Source organism: Polyodon spathula, chromosome 17 (genome assembly GCF_017654505.1).
Source record: "Polyodon spathula isolate WHYD16114869_AA chromosome 17, ASM1765450v1, whole genome shotgun sequence".
Lineage (NCBI taxonomy): Eukaryota > Metazoa > Chordata > Actinopteri > Acipenseriformes > Polyodontidae > Polyodon > Polyodon spathula.
Window position 1 is genome coordinate 17843724 of NC_054550.1, and position 16952 is coordinate 17860675.

At 42.8% G+C, this 16952-nt stretch overlaps 1 protein-coding gene across 3 annotated transcripts in view; it reads right to left on the reverse strand.

The window, feature by feature from the left end:
* Nucleotides 1–1643: 1643 nt before the first annotated feature.
* LOC121330005 (vam6/Vps39-like protein) overlaps nt 1644–16952 on the reverse strand; it is a 41714-nt gene continuing 26405 nt past the window's right edge. For 2 of the 3 annotated variants that reach the window (XM_041276191.1, XM_041276190.1), the window contains exons 13-25: nt 13640–13780; nt 12170–12311; nt 11658–11744; nt 10938–11011; nt 8992–9090; nt 7754–7871; nt 7487–7615; nt 6955–7057; nt 6535–6580; nt 4956–5105; nt 4186–4320; nt 3614–3705; nt 1644–3212 (exon numbers count right to left, since the gene is read on the reverse strand). In XM_041276191.1, coding sequence (XP_041132125.1) covers nt 3131–3212; nt 3614–3705; nt 4186–4320; nt 4956–5105; nt 6535–6580; nt 6955–7057; nt 7487–7615; nt 7754–7871; nt 8992–9090; nt 10938–11011; nt 11658–11744; nt 12170–12311; nt 13640–13780 — 1398 coding nt within the window. In that variant the 3' untranslated portion in view covers nt 1644–3130. The remainder of the gene's footprint in view (nt 3213–3613; nt 3706–4185; nt 4321–4955; nt 5106–6534; nt 6581–6954; nt 7058–7486; nt 7616–7753; nt 7872–8991; nt 9091–10937; nt 11012–11657; nt 11745–12169; nt 12312–13639; nt 13781–16952) is intronic. The other variant, XR_005951831.1, reaches the window with a different exon arrangement.

The window sequence follows — 16952 nt, forward strand, 5'->3', positions numbered from 1 at the left end:
AAAGTGATTGGAACCAAGAAAATAATTACTAAAACTCCTGTCATTATAAAGTCACAGGTGTGCAGTTCTGAAAGAAACACATGTTTTACATGCATTATAATTTACAAACAGGACATCTGGTTAGTACTAGGTTAAAGAAATCAAGCCTTGCTTTCAGATTGCCTTGCAGCTCCTTGGTGTCGTCTCATCTGCAGTGAAACTGTCCCCACACTGCCAGTGGCTTATTTCCTGTTAATAACCAGCCAGCTGCTTTGACAACATGCTATTCAAACAGTCAGATCCGGAAGACCCTGCTGGTGTGAAATAACCTATGAAGTGCTGTAAAGCAGCAACAGGCTTCCTGGAAGGCAAGGCAAGAACACTGAGCACTTTCTTTAACTTAGTTTAGTACGAATTCTCATGTTTTAAAATGCTTTTGGCATAAGTATATTTCACAACTGAAAGAAACTGAGAACCCATTTTAATAATCCTGAATGTGGTGCCTGAGTTATGGGCCAGCCTGTACATAGCTGCAATGAAGCTTGCTGTAGATTTATTGCTACCTCCTTAGGCTGCTTTGCTTGGTTCTGCAGTGGTGCCATTACACAGCATTGTCAGGAAAACAAAAAGATCAACAGCAAAACAGCAATGGGCTTGTTTCTCTGCTAATGAGAGGCAAGAAACAGATTTGTATTGTTCTGGTTATTACTCCTTTACTGGGAGTTTGTATTACAGTAAGATTAGTCCGAGCACTACAACCGTGTTTGGTCAGTCCTGACAGTAGAACTCCCCCACTGGCACTGGCTGCTTGTAGTGATAAACAGCAAGGCTGTGGAGTTTCTTCTTTCCAGCTGGGGTGGAGTGAGGGTCATCTTGTTGTTAGTACAAATCCCTGATCTGGATTAATACTATTTCAAACACAGTGGATCACTCAAGCCTGACTACAAGCAGCTTTCACATTAGCTTGCTCACAACTCCCCTTGCTGGTCAGTCTCTTCATTGTAGTTATGCGCAATTAAGAGCTTGCTTTTATAGGCAACTCCAATGATGTCTCACCTTTTAGCAAAATCGCTGGATGAAAATTGTGAATACCTTGTGTATTGCCGCTGTCGCAGTAGAGCTTTGTCCATGTATCCTTCTTCACAGTATATATTACGAACAGCATGAACGTTTTGCACTTAAGTTTTACTATTCCAGTTACTGTAGTACAGCTCTTACTGGACTAACTTAATGCCTTGCTTTACAATCCTGAAGACTAGTACTGCCCTCCGTACTAACCACTGGATCATCCCGTTACTGCCCTCCGTACTAACCACTGGATCATCCCGTTACTGCCCTCCGTACTAACCACTGGATCATCCCGTTACTGCCCTCCGTACTAACCACAGGATCATCCCATTACTGCCCTCCGTACTAACCACAGGATCATCCCGTTACTGCCCTCCGTACTAACCATAGGATCATCCCGTTACTGTCCCCCTTATTAACCACAGGATCATCCCCAGTTAGTGTTCTGCTTTTAGCTCATTGAAAATTCACCAAATGAGATTAGTGTTGATGGCTGTAGACATCTGCTAAAAGTAGTATTGTGGATTGGTTCTAATGACAAAGATCTGGCATGGGTACCCTCACACCTTCAAAATCACAATGAAAGGCAACAGAAGTGATCTTTTCACCAACACCACTTTATTCAGTTGCTCTGTGAGAAGTAGTTATGTTAATCATCAATAAAGACATTTACACACATTGAATACATACAGTAGTTATAAAGAACTCTTTACAATCTTCCCAGAATGTTGACTATATTACATACACCTCTGTACAAACCCCTCGCGTTCTGTCTGCATCACACCTGCCAGAAGGAGATACACATTTATATATTATTGTTCTAGTTTTTGGACTAGAGGGCGTTATGAATGGCCACATCTTTCATTTCCGAGGCACTGCACAAGATATCAAAAGAACCACTTGTCTTGGGAGGATACAATGGAGGTTTGCCTAAAAACAGCTGAAAACCTCCAGAAAGTTCCTTCTGTATTTCTACAGGGTGCTTGGTTTCAGGGATACAAATAGACAGTGATGACGGACAGTAATATATAAGGAGCTGAAGATTCTGTGGAATTAGTATTCACGGGCAGTGCTCTTAATGCAGCATAGGCCTCCCATGAAGCATCCAGCCGGGTCAAAACCTGTGATCAACACTTCCAGCTGGTTTCATAGATCCGATTAGCACTACTCCTGAACTTCCTTACTTAGAGTAACACTGAATACAGCGAATCGGGGTCTGTGAAACCACCTGATTATACATCTCTGTCCTCCACGGTGCCTATGGGGTGTTGTTTTTTTAATCACCCTGTACATAACAAATTGGCAACTTTCTGACATACATAACCTAGAGATTACAAATGAGTTTGACAATATGAAGCTTTAACTTCTTATCCAACGTCCAAGTTGTTTTCTTTTGTCTTTTAAGAGGAACAAGAAAAAGCGTGACTGTGTATTTGTGCCCTCTAGCCATTTCAAGACTGCCAAAAATGGAGTGATAACCACAGCTGTTGTAAAAACCCAATGCCTGTTAGCACTGGAAACACTTCCAATGGCCCCCTTACCATTGTGCTAAAGATCAATACAGATTTAAAGATGTAAACTGCTGCTTCCTAGTACCATATCAGTGGTCAAACCAACAAACTGATTGATTGATCCAGAAAATGTGCGTTTTTCTATAGAGATCAGAGGCATTAGTCAGGCAGCAGTGTAATGTTTCCTCTTAGCAATCCCGCAATATTTACAGTCACTTCAAAGACAAGGCCATTTTTATAGAAGCCTGTGGACTAGACTATAGAAGTGATACAGTTCACCTTTTGTAAATCTATTGTGGGGTGAATAGCCCTTAATAAATAAATACAAAAAATCTTCAGCACAATAAGGGGACCAAATGCTGAGAGAGATTTTAAAGCCTTGACTAGGACCCCGATAACCCACCAACCCCACCTTACCTACTGATCCACCCAGTCCACTGGAGTCCCACTGTCCTGTCTACAATCTCCGGGCTCTTAAAGGCACTGCTGATTTCCCCATCAGAGCAGGCTAGTTTCCCTTTACTCCATGGTTCTGAGTCGCCCAGGCAGTGAGTTTCATGGCTGGGTGTAGCTCACAGCTCCGTTGGGCAGGCACTGCGGTCCTTGCAGCAGAAATAATGAACCACCACACTGTTCGGGTACCTGGCAAACGCACTGTGGAGAGAAATGAAAAGCGGGGTTCAAAAAGGCCTGCAGCAATTTAACTGTGTCCTCCTCTAACTTGTGTTAATTTGGAGCTCATGGACGGTGAGGCAACGGCTACAGTCAGGCAGAACAAGAGCGTCCCCTCACAGCTCTACAAGCGAGAGAACACCGCACTACACTGCTTGAGCACTCCAAGAAAAATAACTCCGTCCTAGCGTTGGGTACGCCTTTATATCACTTTTGTAGGACTTATTTCCATGTGAGACACCATAAACTCTGAAATTAGCTGTAGAAAATTACTTGAAATGTGTCATACCTTTGCACCAGATGGATTCATTTTGTTTAAATAAAATAAAACCGTTACTGAAGCACCCCTGTGATCTGCAAAGCCGCACCCCAGCAGCACTTGCCTGTTTCCAATCTTCTTCTTGCACACACGACACGTCTTCTCCTCTGTGATGATGCACTTCACCTGCTGGTGGAAAATCATCTCCTCCTGAACCTGAAACAGGAACACACAGGAGTTACTGCAAACCTCAAGTCAGGATGCGGTTAGTTTGCTCTGGCGATTGCAACAGAACCGTAACTTAGTATTATATATATTATTGAAAAAAGTGAGTATCTTAGCTGTACGGAATACATTTTCTGGTATTACTAAAGAAAAAAGAAAAAAAGATTTGTTAACAAATCACAGAATATAACTGTGTAGCTGTGTTATGTGTGGTCTGTATCTTTGACATGGTTGAGATCAACAGATGATCAAACAATTTAGCAGTATATTTATTTATTTATTTATTTATTTATTTAAACCAGACAACCACTGTAAAAACTTGACTGAGACTTGTGTACCAAGTTAAGAAAATAACTCAAAGTGTCCCTATACAGCAGAAACCTCAACATAGCAGTCACTTGAGAAATGAGGCATTGACTCTATGGCCACAGCCGACAGCTCTCTCAGCTTGGTAACACAGACGCTAGTTACCCTGAGAAACTCCGCTTGCAGCAGGCTCTTGAGAACTTGGTTGAATCTCCTCTTCTTGGCATTCTCCTCCAGAACGCTCTCGAGAAAAACGCGGATCTCCCGGATTTGGGTGTTAGCAGGAAGGAGGTTAATCGCCTGGGCAACAAATCAAAATTCGAAATTAGAGCTGCCATTATCATGAAAACAGACTCCTCTTCTGTCTCCCTTACACAACTTAAAGCCGGCTGGGTGAAGCCAGTACAGCACTGCAATGGAAGCAGATTTACCATCGGTACTACACAAGGGAAGTTGTGAAAGCCAGGCCTGGCTTCTGACCCTGCAGTACTGTGTTTCTCATTGGTTGATGTAATCCAGTGTGATTCTCAAGTGCTTACTGTGCTCTTAAATAATTCAGCTGTGGCTAACTACGCAACCCCATAAGCTGTTCAAAACTCGGGCTTCTACCTTAGGCCATGTAAACAAACTGGTAAACCATACGAAAGGCTAAACTATGGAATAAAGGGATCCAACTGTAGTGTAAAACCCAACAAGATAAATACACTTCTGCCCAGTTAATGAGGCTGCTCTGATCAGAGATGTGAGAGGTGTGGTTGCCTGGGATGGACTCCTATTGCATAGCAGTTTCACCTATTCCAGGTTTTTCTACGATCTTGATTAGCCACAGTGTAGAAGTTAACAATGTCAGGTCTGTCTTATTAAACTCATAGTAAAAGCAGGAGTGAATCCCACTGCTGTGCAATGGGAGTCTTATTCCCACCCCATGGTTGTACCTTGGTGGTGTTCAGTTTGCTGTGATGAAGCTCCAGGACCTGCAGCGCTGCCTGTAGATTGGCCTGCGGTTCAGACAGCTCCATTTTTATTGGCCCCAGGCAGTGAACGTCTGGGGGGGAAAGATACATCCGCAGCAGAGACAGATACACCTGAAGAGAGAAAAACCACCTAAATCAGAGCCCTCACAGGGGCTACAGCGATGCAGCACTACAGGCAAAAGACACAGCTAGAACAGGGTTAGGATAGGGACTACAGCGATGCAGCACTACAGGCAAAAGACACAGCTAGAACAGGGTTAGGATAAGGACTACAGCAGTGCAGCACTACAGGCAAACACACTGCTTGAATATGGTAGGGTTAGGGTTAAGGTTAGGGACTACAGTGATGCAGCACTACAAGTAAACACACAGCTAAAACAGAGCAGGCTCTACCATTAGTGTCACTGTCCCTCCTCTTCCATGAAAACTACATTCACAAGGACTGTAATATATAAACAATGCCACTGCTACTCATCACCTACTATGGTTGTGATACAATAGTAGAGCTTTCATTAACCTGAAAACAAAGATCCCTGTGTCCTACATCCACTGTGTACATGTGTACAATGACTGATGGACTATTTCTATACACCCCCTGATTCTGATTCTCTCAAAGCCCTTAGCAAGTTTCATCACTGGACAAGAGTTTCTCTAGATCAGTGGTTTTCAACTCCAGTCCTGGTGACCCCTGTGTCTTCTGGTTTTTATTCCAACTGAGCTCTCAGTTACTTAACTAAACCCTTAATTGAACTAATAATTAGCTTATTTAGGCCTTTCTACTTGTTTTCAGCTCTTAAACAGTTGGAGATTTCAACTTCATTCTAAAATGTTATAAATAACTTGAAATCTGCAACTTTATAGGAGCTGAAAACAATTAAAAAGGCCTAAATAAGCTAATTATTAGTTCAATTAAGGGTTTAGTTAAGTAATTGAGAGCTCAGTTGGAATGAAAACCAGAAGACAGAGGGGTCCCCCAGGACTGGAGTTGAAAATCACTGATCTAGATATAGAAAAAGATATGTGTGACACAGACCGACAGATCCTGACACATTTAATATCAGTATACTGAAGAATGTCCTCAGCAAGTTTGATCAAAAATGTACCAGCAGTTTTCTAGGTATATGTAAAACTTTAAGTGGGTTAGATGTATTTGCAGCTCTGGCCAAAGGTTTTGCGTCACACTAGTATAGAATTAACTAATTTTGCTCCATAAAGTCGAATGAAAGCGGCGGAATAATTTTAACATATTAAATTACAAACCACTTTATAGTTTAATACATAAATAAAAATTGACAAATTGAAATTCGAAATGGAATACGAGACACTGCACTACGACCATGATACATGATGTTAAATAAAAGACCTAAATTATGTTCATACAGTTTTATTTATTTTTTAAATGATGTCTCAATCCTAAAATTCTAGGTGATGCTAAAGTCTGTAGCTGCAGAGAGGTATGTCCACTTCCACTATATCCGTTCCTGGAAGTATGATCATACAGCAGTGAGTCAGTCACAAACAAACTAGGTACACTACTCACATCTTTATTTCCATCGGTGAGCCTGTCATAATGTCTGTGGCAGTATCTGGGTGGGATGAATACAGAGAGACACAGTCAGGTTTAGTGGGTACTATGCAGTATCAATGCACACTAGTTACATGGCTAATTGGCATAGAATTCCAATATTCCCTTGCAATACATTGTAATGAGAATGGACTGCAACAACAAATATAGCAGCTGTAGTCGATCTGCAGTCATCAAGGCCACCGACACATTTTGTCGGCAGCATTTATTTTAATGTTACAAGAGGTCTGTATTCCAAAAGAGGTTTAATTCCATTTGAATAAGTTCACAGCTAACAAGCTAAAACATGTTAAAGGAAATGACTCTGAATTTGTAAGGGTCTTCACACCCCTAGTATAAAATATCCATATGAATACGAGCACAGAGAGTACTCACTCCTCAGCCATTCTGATGTTCTCCAGGATGTGCACGTAGATGAAGAGGGCCTGCTCGTGTTTCCCCATCCGGCCCAGCAGCACGGCACGCTCCTCCAGCAGCCCTGACATCCAGACAGAGAGAAAGAGAGGAGGACTCAGTGATGGATTACACCTTCACAACAAACCCTGGGACAGCTCCTGGGTACCAGGGCTTCCATACATGCACACTTACAGTAGTTAATTAAACTGCACTATAAAGTAAATGAATAACACACAGTGCTGCAAGGTTAGAAACCAGGCCTGGCTTTCAGAACCTCCCTTGGCGTATTACAGATGTAAATCTGCTTTGAACTGATTGCCCCTCTCAGCACAGACAAGCACGTCAGAGTCGTTCATCCCCCGGCACAGCAGGGTATCAGAGCCGTCAGTAATATTAATCACTGCAGTACAACCTCCCTGCAGTACTCCGAGGCACTGTGGAATGCACACGGATCTCTCTTGCAGAGTCAGAAATGAATGCCATCTTGACACCTACTGACAGCGTTTCTCACCGTCGAAGGGGAAGTCGCTGATGAGACGGTCTGGTTCGTAGTTACTGGAAATCTCCAGGAAGTTCAGTAGTTTGTTCCGGAATTCCCCAAGCTCCCCCTCCTCATTCCCGGCAGCCACTGGGCTCTCATCTTTAACATAAAAAAAACAAAAAGGAAATTAGAATCAAAACAAGAGTTCTAGAAGACTGCACACTAATAGAATGTGGACAATTCCTGCAGTTCTTTGTCTTTCTTGTCAAGCCCCCAATCCTCCCATCTGAGTCTCACCCTCGGGCAGCGAGTTCAGGTACTCCTTCATCAGCACCTGGACTCGCTCCAGATACAGCTGGATCAGGCAGTTATGGAACTCGGGTCCCACCTCATCCCACACCAGAATAATGTGCTCCTAGGGGGAAGGAACGGGAATATTAAGGCCATGTTTATGGAGGATATGTCACAATAAAACATGACATATGGTAATGCTGTTATGGCGAGCCAGGCAATATCAAAATCAAGAATATACTATAGCTACTTTCATATGACGGTGCTATACAGCAATCCCTCTGCTTAACAAATTTTCATGACATAATATAAAAAATAACTGATTAATATAAACAGTGAATAACTACTGTACTGTGGTAACAGGAACATACATTCAATGTAGCTGGTTAAAGAAATTAAAAAACAGTGCAGAAAGCATTAACTCAATTACTACCAAGGCAGTATCCTGATTGACTTAAATTACCCTGCTATCATTGGCTGTTTCAAAAGCTACTCAAACTGTGAGTCAATAATACTAGGGAATGTGTGTTCCATGAAGGTTACGCCCGCCTATCAGTCAGGCTTCAATCTCCCAGTCATCATTCGCTGTTTCAAGAGCTACTCAAACAAAATGGAACTGAAATGTGGCTTGTGAATGTTTGTGAATAAGGCTGTGCTTTTGTAATACTGCACTTCAATATTCTGACAACCCTAAGATGTTGCATTTTACCACCTTGCCAGAATTTGCAGGTGAAAAACAAGCTATCAAACAGAGGCTCAACACAGCTGTTCTTAAACCCCCCCCCCCCATTTAAAAAGTTTGGGCAGCATGTATTAAGCATTCTAGATTAGGATTCACACGCAGCTCAAGCTGCGATCTCTAAAGTCAGTGTATCAGATTTGGGAAGCGAGTCACAGTCGAGGTCACAGATGCAGGTACACTCCACACGTTGTCCAACACAGGCTCAAATTGCAAGGGAAATGTTATGTATCGTGGTCACTGTTTCGTTTTTGTTTGTTTTTTCTATTGTAGAGCATCCCCTTTTACACATTAATTTTATCAGAAGTGTTTATTTGAGTCAAATTTGGCAGTTTTCACTTGTTTTTTATCTAATGGTCACCAGATTTTCTTGACTGTTGGTCCAAGTGGCAAGTTAATTTATAAACCTGTCCCACCACACTACTCACAATAACTTGTACTAAAGAATGCCCTATGCAATTTTAATCGCAATCAATAAGCAAGTACTTTCTTTAGTCTTCCTCACCAGGTATGGGATGGCCAGCTCCTTGAAACCCTCCTTGAGGAAGAACAGGACCTCCTTTCTCGGCAGAGTCTCCACCTCCGTGAGGTCTTCAGTGAAGATCTGGAGGACGCAAACAAGCACTTGAATAAACATTCTTCACAATAAAACACATTCTGCGCAACAAAGCACCAAAAATAAATAGAAAATAGCAGTTTCACCCATTCCAAGTTTTACTATGAGCTTGATTAGCCAGTGTATACGTAACAAGCTTAGATGTATCTAAAAAATCATAGTAAAACCAGGAATGGATCAGACTGCTCTGCAATGGGAGTCTTACAGTACTGTGCAAAAGTTTTAGGCAGGTGTGAAAAAATGCTGTAAAGTAAGAATGCTTTCAAAAATAGGCATGTTAATAGATTATATTTATCAATTAACTAAATGCAAAGTGACTGAACAGAAGAAAAATCTACATCAATTCAATATTTGGTGTGACCACCCTTTGCCTTCAGAACAGCATCAATTCTTCTAGGTACACTTGCACACAGTTTTTGAAGGAACTCGGCAGGTAGGTTGGCCCAAACATCTAGGAGAACTAACCACAGTTCTTCTCTGGATTTATGCAGCCTCAGTTGCTTCTCTCTCTTCATGTAATCCCAGACAGACTCGATGATGTTGAGATCAGGGCTCTGTGGGGGCCATACCATGGACCAGGACTCCTTGTTCTTCTTTATGCTGAAGACAGTTCTTAATGACTTTCGCTGTATGTTTGGGGTCGTTGTCATGCTGCAGAATAAATTTGGTGCCAATCAGATGCCTCCCTGATGGTATTGCATGATGGATAATTATCTGCCTGTACTTCTCAGCATTGAGGAGACCATTAATTCTGACCAAATCCCCAACTTGATTTGCAGAAATGCAGCCCCAAACTTGCAAGGAACCTCCACCATACTTCACTGTTGCCTGCAGACACTCATTTGTGTACCGCTCTCCAGCCCTTCTGCCTTCTGCTACAGCCAAATATTTCAAATTTTGTCTCATCGGTCCAGAGCTCCTGCTGCCATTTTTCTGCACCCCAGTTCCTGTGTTTTCATGCATAGTTGAGTCGCCTGGCCTTGTTTCCACGTTGGGGGTATGGCTTTTTGGCCGCAAGTCTTCCATGAAGGCCACTTCTGACCAGACTTCTCCAGACAGTAGTAGATGGGTGTACCAGGGTCCCACTGTTTTCTGCCAATTCTGAGCTGATGGCACTGCTGGACATCTTCTGATTGTGAAGGGAAGTAAGCATGATGTGTCTTTCATCTGCTGCAGTAAGTTTCCTTGGCCGACCACTGCGTCTACGGTCCTCAACATTGCCCGTTTCTTTGTGCTTCTTCAAAAGAGCTTGGACAGCACATCTGGAAACCCCTGTCTACCTTGAAATTTCTGCCTGGGAGAGACCTTGCTGATGCAGTATAACTACCTTGTGTCTTGTTGCTGTGCTCAGTCTTGCCATGGTGTATGACTTTTGACAATAAACTGTCTTCAGCAACCTCACCTTGTTAGCTGAGTTTGGCTGTTCCTCACCCAGTTTTATTCCTCCTACTCAACTGTTTCTGTTTCAGTTAATGATTGTGTTTCAACCTATATATTGAATTGATGATCATTAGCACTTGTTTGGTATAATTGTTTAATCATACACCTGACTATATGCCTACAAAATCCCTGACTTTGTGCAAGTGTACCTAGAAGAATTGATGCTGTTTTGAAGGCAAAGGGTGGTCACATCAAATATGGATTTGATTTAGATTTTTCTTCTGTTCACTCACTTTGCATTTTGTTAATTGATAAATATAAACTATTAACATGTCTATTTTTGAAAGCATTCTTACTTTACAGCATTTTTTCACACCTGCCTAAAACTTTTGCACAGTACTGTATATCCATCCCTGCACACACACACACACACACACACACTTTCAACGCTCTACCTTCAGTCCATCTTCAGGACATATTTTCAGCACCCAGGGAGCGAACTCAAAAATGATTCCCAAGTTCTCCGTCCCTGAAAGAAAGAACTGATTACAATCTGTGAAGAACAGGTCTAGATTAGAGCATTATTATAACTACTATAAACAAGCATGTGACGCTGTACAGGGTGCTATGAACTCACCTGGGGACTAAATGATGTGCCGCATGTTGCGCTCTAAATTGTGGCCAGGACAGGCTTAATTCACCAGCATTCATGGTTTAAATCCATGATGCTGTTTAATGTTATTTCCATTTGCTTCAATTCCAGAATCCATTCCTGGCAGGATGTTGTAAGCAGCTGATCAGAGCTTCATCACTGCACTGCTGGAATTTCTGAATTCTGTGAGAAGCTCTTAAAGCTGCAGCAGCATAGCTCTTGCTGGTATAATAAAGGTGTACAAGCTTGACTCACTGTGCCAAGGTCAGCATTGTTGTCTGTGTCTGATACGACTAAACTAACTACACTAAGATCATCGTTTTTTTTTTTTTTTTTTTTTTTTTGCAGCTCAGAGGATGAGGAGAGTAAATGCTACTTCATGTAGATAATGGACATGCAGCACCCCCCAGTGGAAGTTGTGGAGCACATCATGTGGCAGCTGCCAACCTCAACCTACCAGATTGCCTTTGCTTCAGCACTCCCCCAGTGTGAGGGGCCTGTAGTTTAGACAGTGCTGGCTTACCTAGTCTCTGGAGGTACTGCACCGTCCTCTCGTGGCCCTTGAGGGGGGAGTTAGCTTTCGTGGACTGATCCAGCAGCACCTGCAAACCTGAGACAGAGAAAGTGACAGAACATACAAACAGTCAGATCATCTCAATAACCTGTGGTAATGAAAAATGTAACCAAGCTTCATCATAACTGGGTAAACACTTCTCTACATGCCAGTTAGAATGTCCTTACCAAGATCCATCACGATTGAAAAACTGCTTCTTAGATACCATGTAAAACATTAAAATGTGACATGCTACATGTACCGGCAGGCACCTAGTTCCGGTTCTTTCTGATGGTAACCGTTTAGGCTTCATAATCACAAGACAAGAGCGTATTCATTATTTTAGCAACCTAAAACTCAGGACTCAGAACAATAGTTCACTTGCTCCTCTAGATCGAGGGAGTTTACTGTATTTCTTGTTACAGTAGTTTCTTCTACTCAGTTGAAAGTGCAGCGAGGCCTGTATGAGGGAGTGCGGTTACCTTTCTCATGCAGCCCCTTCTTATCATACAGGATGATGAGCTCGCTGTACTTGTGAGCCTTCTTCAGCACGTACTCGCTCTCCTCGATGTGGCAGTGGTTGTTCTCCAGGCGCAGCAGGGGCGCCACCAGGGCTACGTTGGTCTGAAAAACAGACGAGAGGGGTTAATCAATGCAGAGCGACACTGGGGTGCTTGACAAAGTTTTGAAATCAACCAGCTACTAGAAACCAGACAAGCATTCATAGGCTGAATAGCCTCTTCTGGTTGGTACATTTTTTTTATACCTCTTTTCGACTGCTAAACCTAAGAACCGGGTGATGCCAAGCTAACAAACCCTGGAAGCAAACGTTCAGCCTGACTTGTCTCTGCTTGGCACCTGTCCAGCAGGGTCTCTAGTCCGGAGGAATACAAACGCCAATGCAGCGCTCCCTATGGTCCCCGATCAAGATCAGCAACTCAGCACAACTAGAATTTAAACCAGCAAGTTTCTGTTCTGATAAAACTATGGGCCCCTACACTGATGAATACCCCTCACAAAATTACACATTCGTGCCCCACTAACTCCAGCAAACAACAATGTTCAATAAAATATACATAAACATAACATCTTCTGTTTAAAATGGCATTTAGAAATAAGTTTTAATTAATAGCTAATGAGGAAGACTTGTTTTTCCAGCCCTTCTAAACTACAGTATAGCTATTTGGTCACGCTTTATTTTAAGGGCCGTGTTTTAGTTAATTAACTGTTAACAAACATTATTAATTATTAGCTAAGGGTTAGGGTTAATGAAAACTTGATTTAATTAGCTAAACATTACTACAGTAACAATTTGAACCGATTTCAAGCATACGATTGACTGGGTATTGATTATCCATAGGACTCTGGTGTTTGATTGATCATCAATAGGGTCTGGCGTTTGCAGTTTTAGCTGGCCTATTATATTACTAACAGTTACCAGAAAATAAGTAAATGTACATTAACATGTTTATTAGCTGTTTGTCAACAGTTAATAAAGAAAAAAAACAGCCCTTAAAATAAAGTGTGACCAACTATTATGCTTTGGACATTCCCATCTTAAGATCCTGTACCTTGGGCAGTGAAAAGTGCTTCTGGTTAAGTCTTTGTGGCATTTCCTTTTCAAAACCATACTGCTGACCTCTGGACTCGGTACAACTTTAGGTGTCAGGTTTGTTCATTTAACGGTGACTGCCAAGACTGGCATGCCTTTCAAAGTAATACCAGCACTGATTTTTTTGTCACCAATCTGGAAACCCATGTTGTGGGTTGGTTTGGTTTGTACTGGTAGTAAATACATATTATTTGGGTGTCATTAAAATTGATAATCAATTCTGTGTTTTTGTTGAGCAAGGAGTCTGATTGTGGCAACAGATGTCCCGCCCCAGTCTAGTAAAGCAGTGTGTTAGATTGTGCTATGCCAGTCTTGTAGCCCTAGTGCTGGCGGTCCTTACATGCAGATAGCACTTAAGCAGTGTGGTGTCAATGATCTGCAGGAGTTTCTTGCGGGACTTGATGGTGGGAATCCCCTCCATGAGAGGAGAGGTAGGCGAGGGGTCCGCATCATTCAGCTTCTTCACCAGGTGACTTCGTTTCTACAACAGACAAACAATCCCTTCTTAAAGGAGTGCCACACAAAGCTTTTCAGTCTTTCTTTTATAAACCTTGTTTATTGATTTTATATTATCAACAGAAGTACATTCGCAAAAAGTAATCTCAAGTGAGGAAAATAAACATATGCAATAATAGAAGCTTAAATGCACAGTGCAATTGATTGTCTTTTGTTTCTGTTGCAAAGCTCTTCTATTCTTCTACTTCCAGTAATGTATCTTCATTTGAAACAACCTGGTTCAGGTGATGAGAGAATAATAGAAGAAATGCGGGTGGCCTGGAACGGGAGACAGGGTGTGTCATCTGCAGGTTAAGCAATGGTTTAGGACAGTGTCATTAGACATAATGTAACTTTTCTGGAATGTTGCTGAGCTAAGCTGCCACAAACACAACACTCGAGTGGTTTTGTTTGTTGTCTGGACGGTATGAAGCTGGGTAGACTGAGATCTATTCACAACTACACTGTCCATTTTAGGACATCCTCAGACCTCACCCCTCCTTGCGTCAATCGTCACCCCTCCTCGACTCAATCGTCAGACATCATTCCTTACCCCCTCCTCGACTCAATCATCAGAACTCTTCAAGCCATACTATCCACTCCCCATTCTTACAGTTATACTGGAATAGCTGGACAGAAATTTAACAGTACAGTTTTACTTGCTAGAGAGTACTATGATTTAAAAAAAATAAAAAAAATACATAAAATAAACAGGCCTATATTAATGTGTTATGCATTAATTTGAAAGTACGTTAAAGAAACTATGTAATATATGTTTTCACATTTTTAAAACATTTCTTTATATAGGTTGCTTGTGTTTTGCAATGTTGAAAATCAGACTATGGAAAACCCCAACCGTATCCTTTAATGAAAATATACACCAATAAATCATTTTTTTTCTAAGTAACATGCATACTTTCCGTTTTATGTATTGCTTTATTTTAAAAGTTGTTTGAGTTAATGAAAATATTCGTGAAAATAATGTATTAATAAGTAGGCGAATGATGATTGAAGGTCTGAAGCAACAAATTACTAAATTGATAGTAGCTAGTTACCTATAAAGTAATACAATAAAATCATTAGATTTGGTTGGAATTATGTAATTAAATTTACATTGACCTCATAAAAGGTAAAGTATATTCGATTTGTTTACATTATGGAAATGTTTCACTATTACCGTACTTCAGATCAACTAACCCTGAAAAATAATATGTAATTACTAATTATTTCAACATTGCAAAACACAAGCAACCTATATTAAAAGTAATTAAACTGTGAAAACATATTGTAACAAAAACAATAATGATACTTCAGTCGATTTCAGGTCCAAACTCGATCTTTATTTATTAAAATAAATGATCAAAGACAATTTAACAAGGTTAACTAATAATTTAACAGGTCGCTGTGGGCCACAGCCTACACCGCAAAAAAAACCCAAAAACTAATTTCAGGATGGAACTAAAAAGAAATCTCAGGGTAGAACTACTCTGCTTACTCGTTTCTCTCTCTGCTTTCAACAACAAACACTCCCCCTGTCACTGGTGTGCAGCACCAGCCAGTCCCGTCTCATCCAACATCACGACCAATCACCAGCAGTTCTTGCGGTCCGTGCCCGTTGCCCATAGGCTGCTGGACCGATGCAAAATGCAGTTACTGTACTTCACAGACTCCACATACATTACAATATATTATGTAGTTCCCTTTCAATTCGAATGACAAACATTACCGAATGGGAAGAGCCTCTCTGAGCGTCAATCACTGAGCATATATAAAAACTCAGCACCAGTGAACCCCTTCGAAGCAGTCTACAGCCCAGCACCGACCGCGCTACTCATCGGCACCGACCTCTCGGCACCGACAGCACTCGCCTCGACGCCAATACTGGCACCAACTGATTAGGCACTGGTGAATCGCTTGGAATCTTCTACAGCCGGCACCGACCGCAGTACTATTGTCATCAAGTGCAGCAGCTTCTCCTGTAAAGCCATGTCGGTCCAGTCGACCGGGTCCTCATCTGGGTTCCACCAGTGTGACCAGTGCGCAGCGAAACTGCCCAGGCAGGATGAGCACCGGTCCTGCGCCAGATGCCTAGAGCCAGAACACATGGTCAAAGCACTGGCAGGTAAGCTGGATTGCTCTCCCTGTAGGAAGTTCTCGAGGAGAACTAAGCGACGGAGAGCAGCCCTATGCGCAGCAGAGTCTCTCTCCTCGAGCCATGGGAGAATGATATCAGTGGTCCAAGAGCCTCCGTAGAGGTCATCCAAGACCCCCCCCTGCTACACTGACAAGGGAACTCTCCCGCACAACTGGGTCACCCTCCCCTTCCCCACCACCGGTACAGAGGGGCAGACACCTCTCAGGGGAGGCGAGATGGTCACCGCCGAGGCGGTACCGCTCGAGGGGACGCTTACCAGGGAACAGGCGGTCGCCGCGCAGGCACCGCTCCCCGTCCCCTCTGCCTAAGCCAGACGAGCTGTCCTTCACGGCGTCCAGATTGGACTCAGACCCAGCCACCTCCGTCGGGCAGGCCGCGGTGGGGGACTCCTTGCCGCCCTTACCACACGTATCGCAGAGGGAAGAGTTCTGGGCGCTATTGCAGCGTGCAACTGCAGCCACAATCGTCCCCTGGCCGGCAGAACATGAGGGATATGGAAACCGCATCCTCCAGCAGAAAGGGCACCCACAGCATGCCATCCCCTTATGCCAGGACTTCCTGGAATTGGTGCGCTCCTCCTGGAGCAACCCAGCATCTGCACCCTCAGCCTCCAGAACAGCAGAATCTCTGCTTCATACTGCAGGAAACCAAGAAGCGGGTCTAGGCACATTCCTCACTATCGGGGACACGGTCATGGTATTGGTGCAAGGTTCCACCTTCAAAGGGGATAAGAACTCAACCTACCCGTCTAAGCCTTGCAGGACAACGAATACGATGCTCAAAAAGGTGTCGCATAGGTAGCACTGTCAGTCCGAGCAGAAAATGCCATGGCCATACTGGTGCTCTACCAAACCAGTTAGCAGAGAGGCTGCAGGAAAGATCTAAAGAAGCAGACACAGGGGAGCTCCAGGCGGTAGCTAAGGCAATGACTGACCTAATGAGGGAGTTAGGTCTGCATCAGGGAGGTCAGTGGCGGCAATGGTGTCCGCCCGCCGGTATTTGT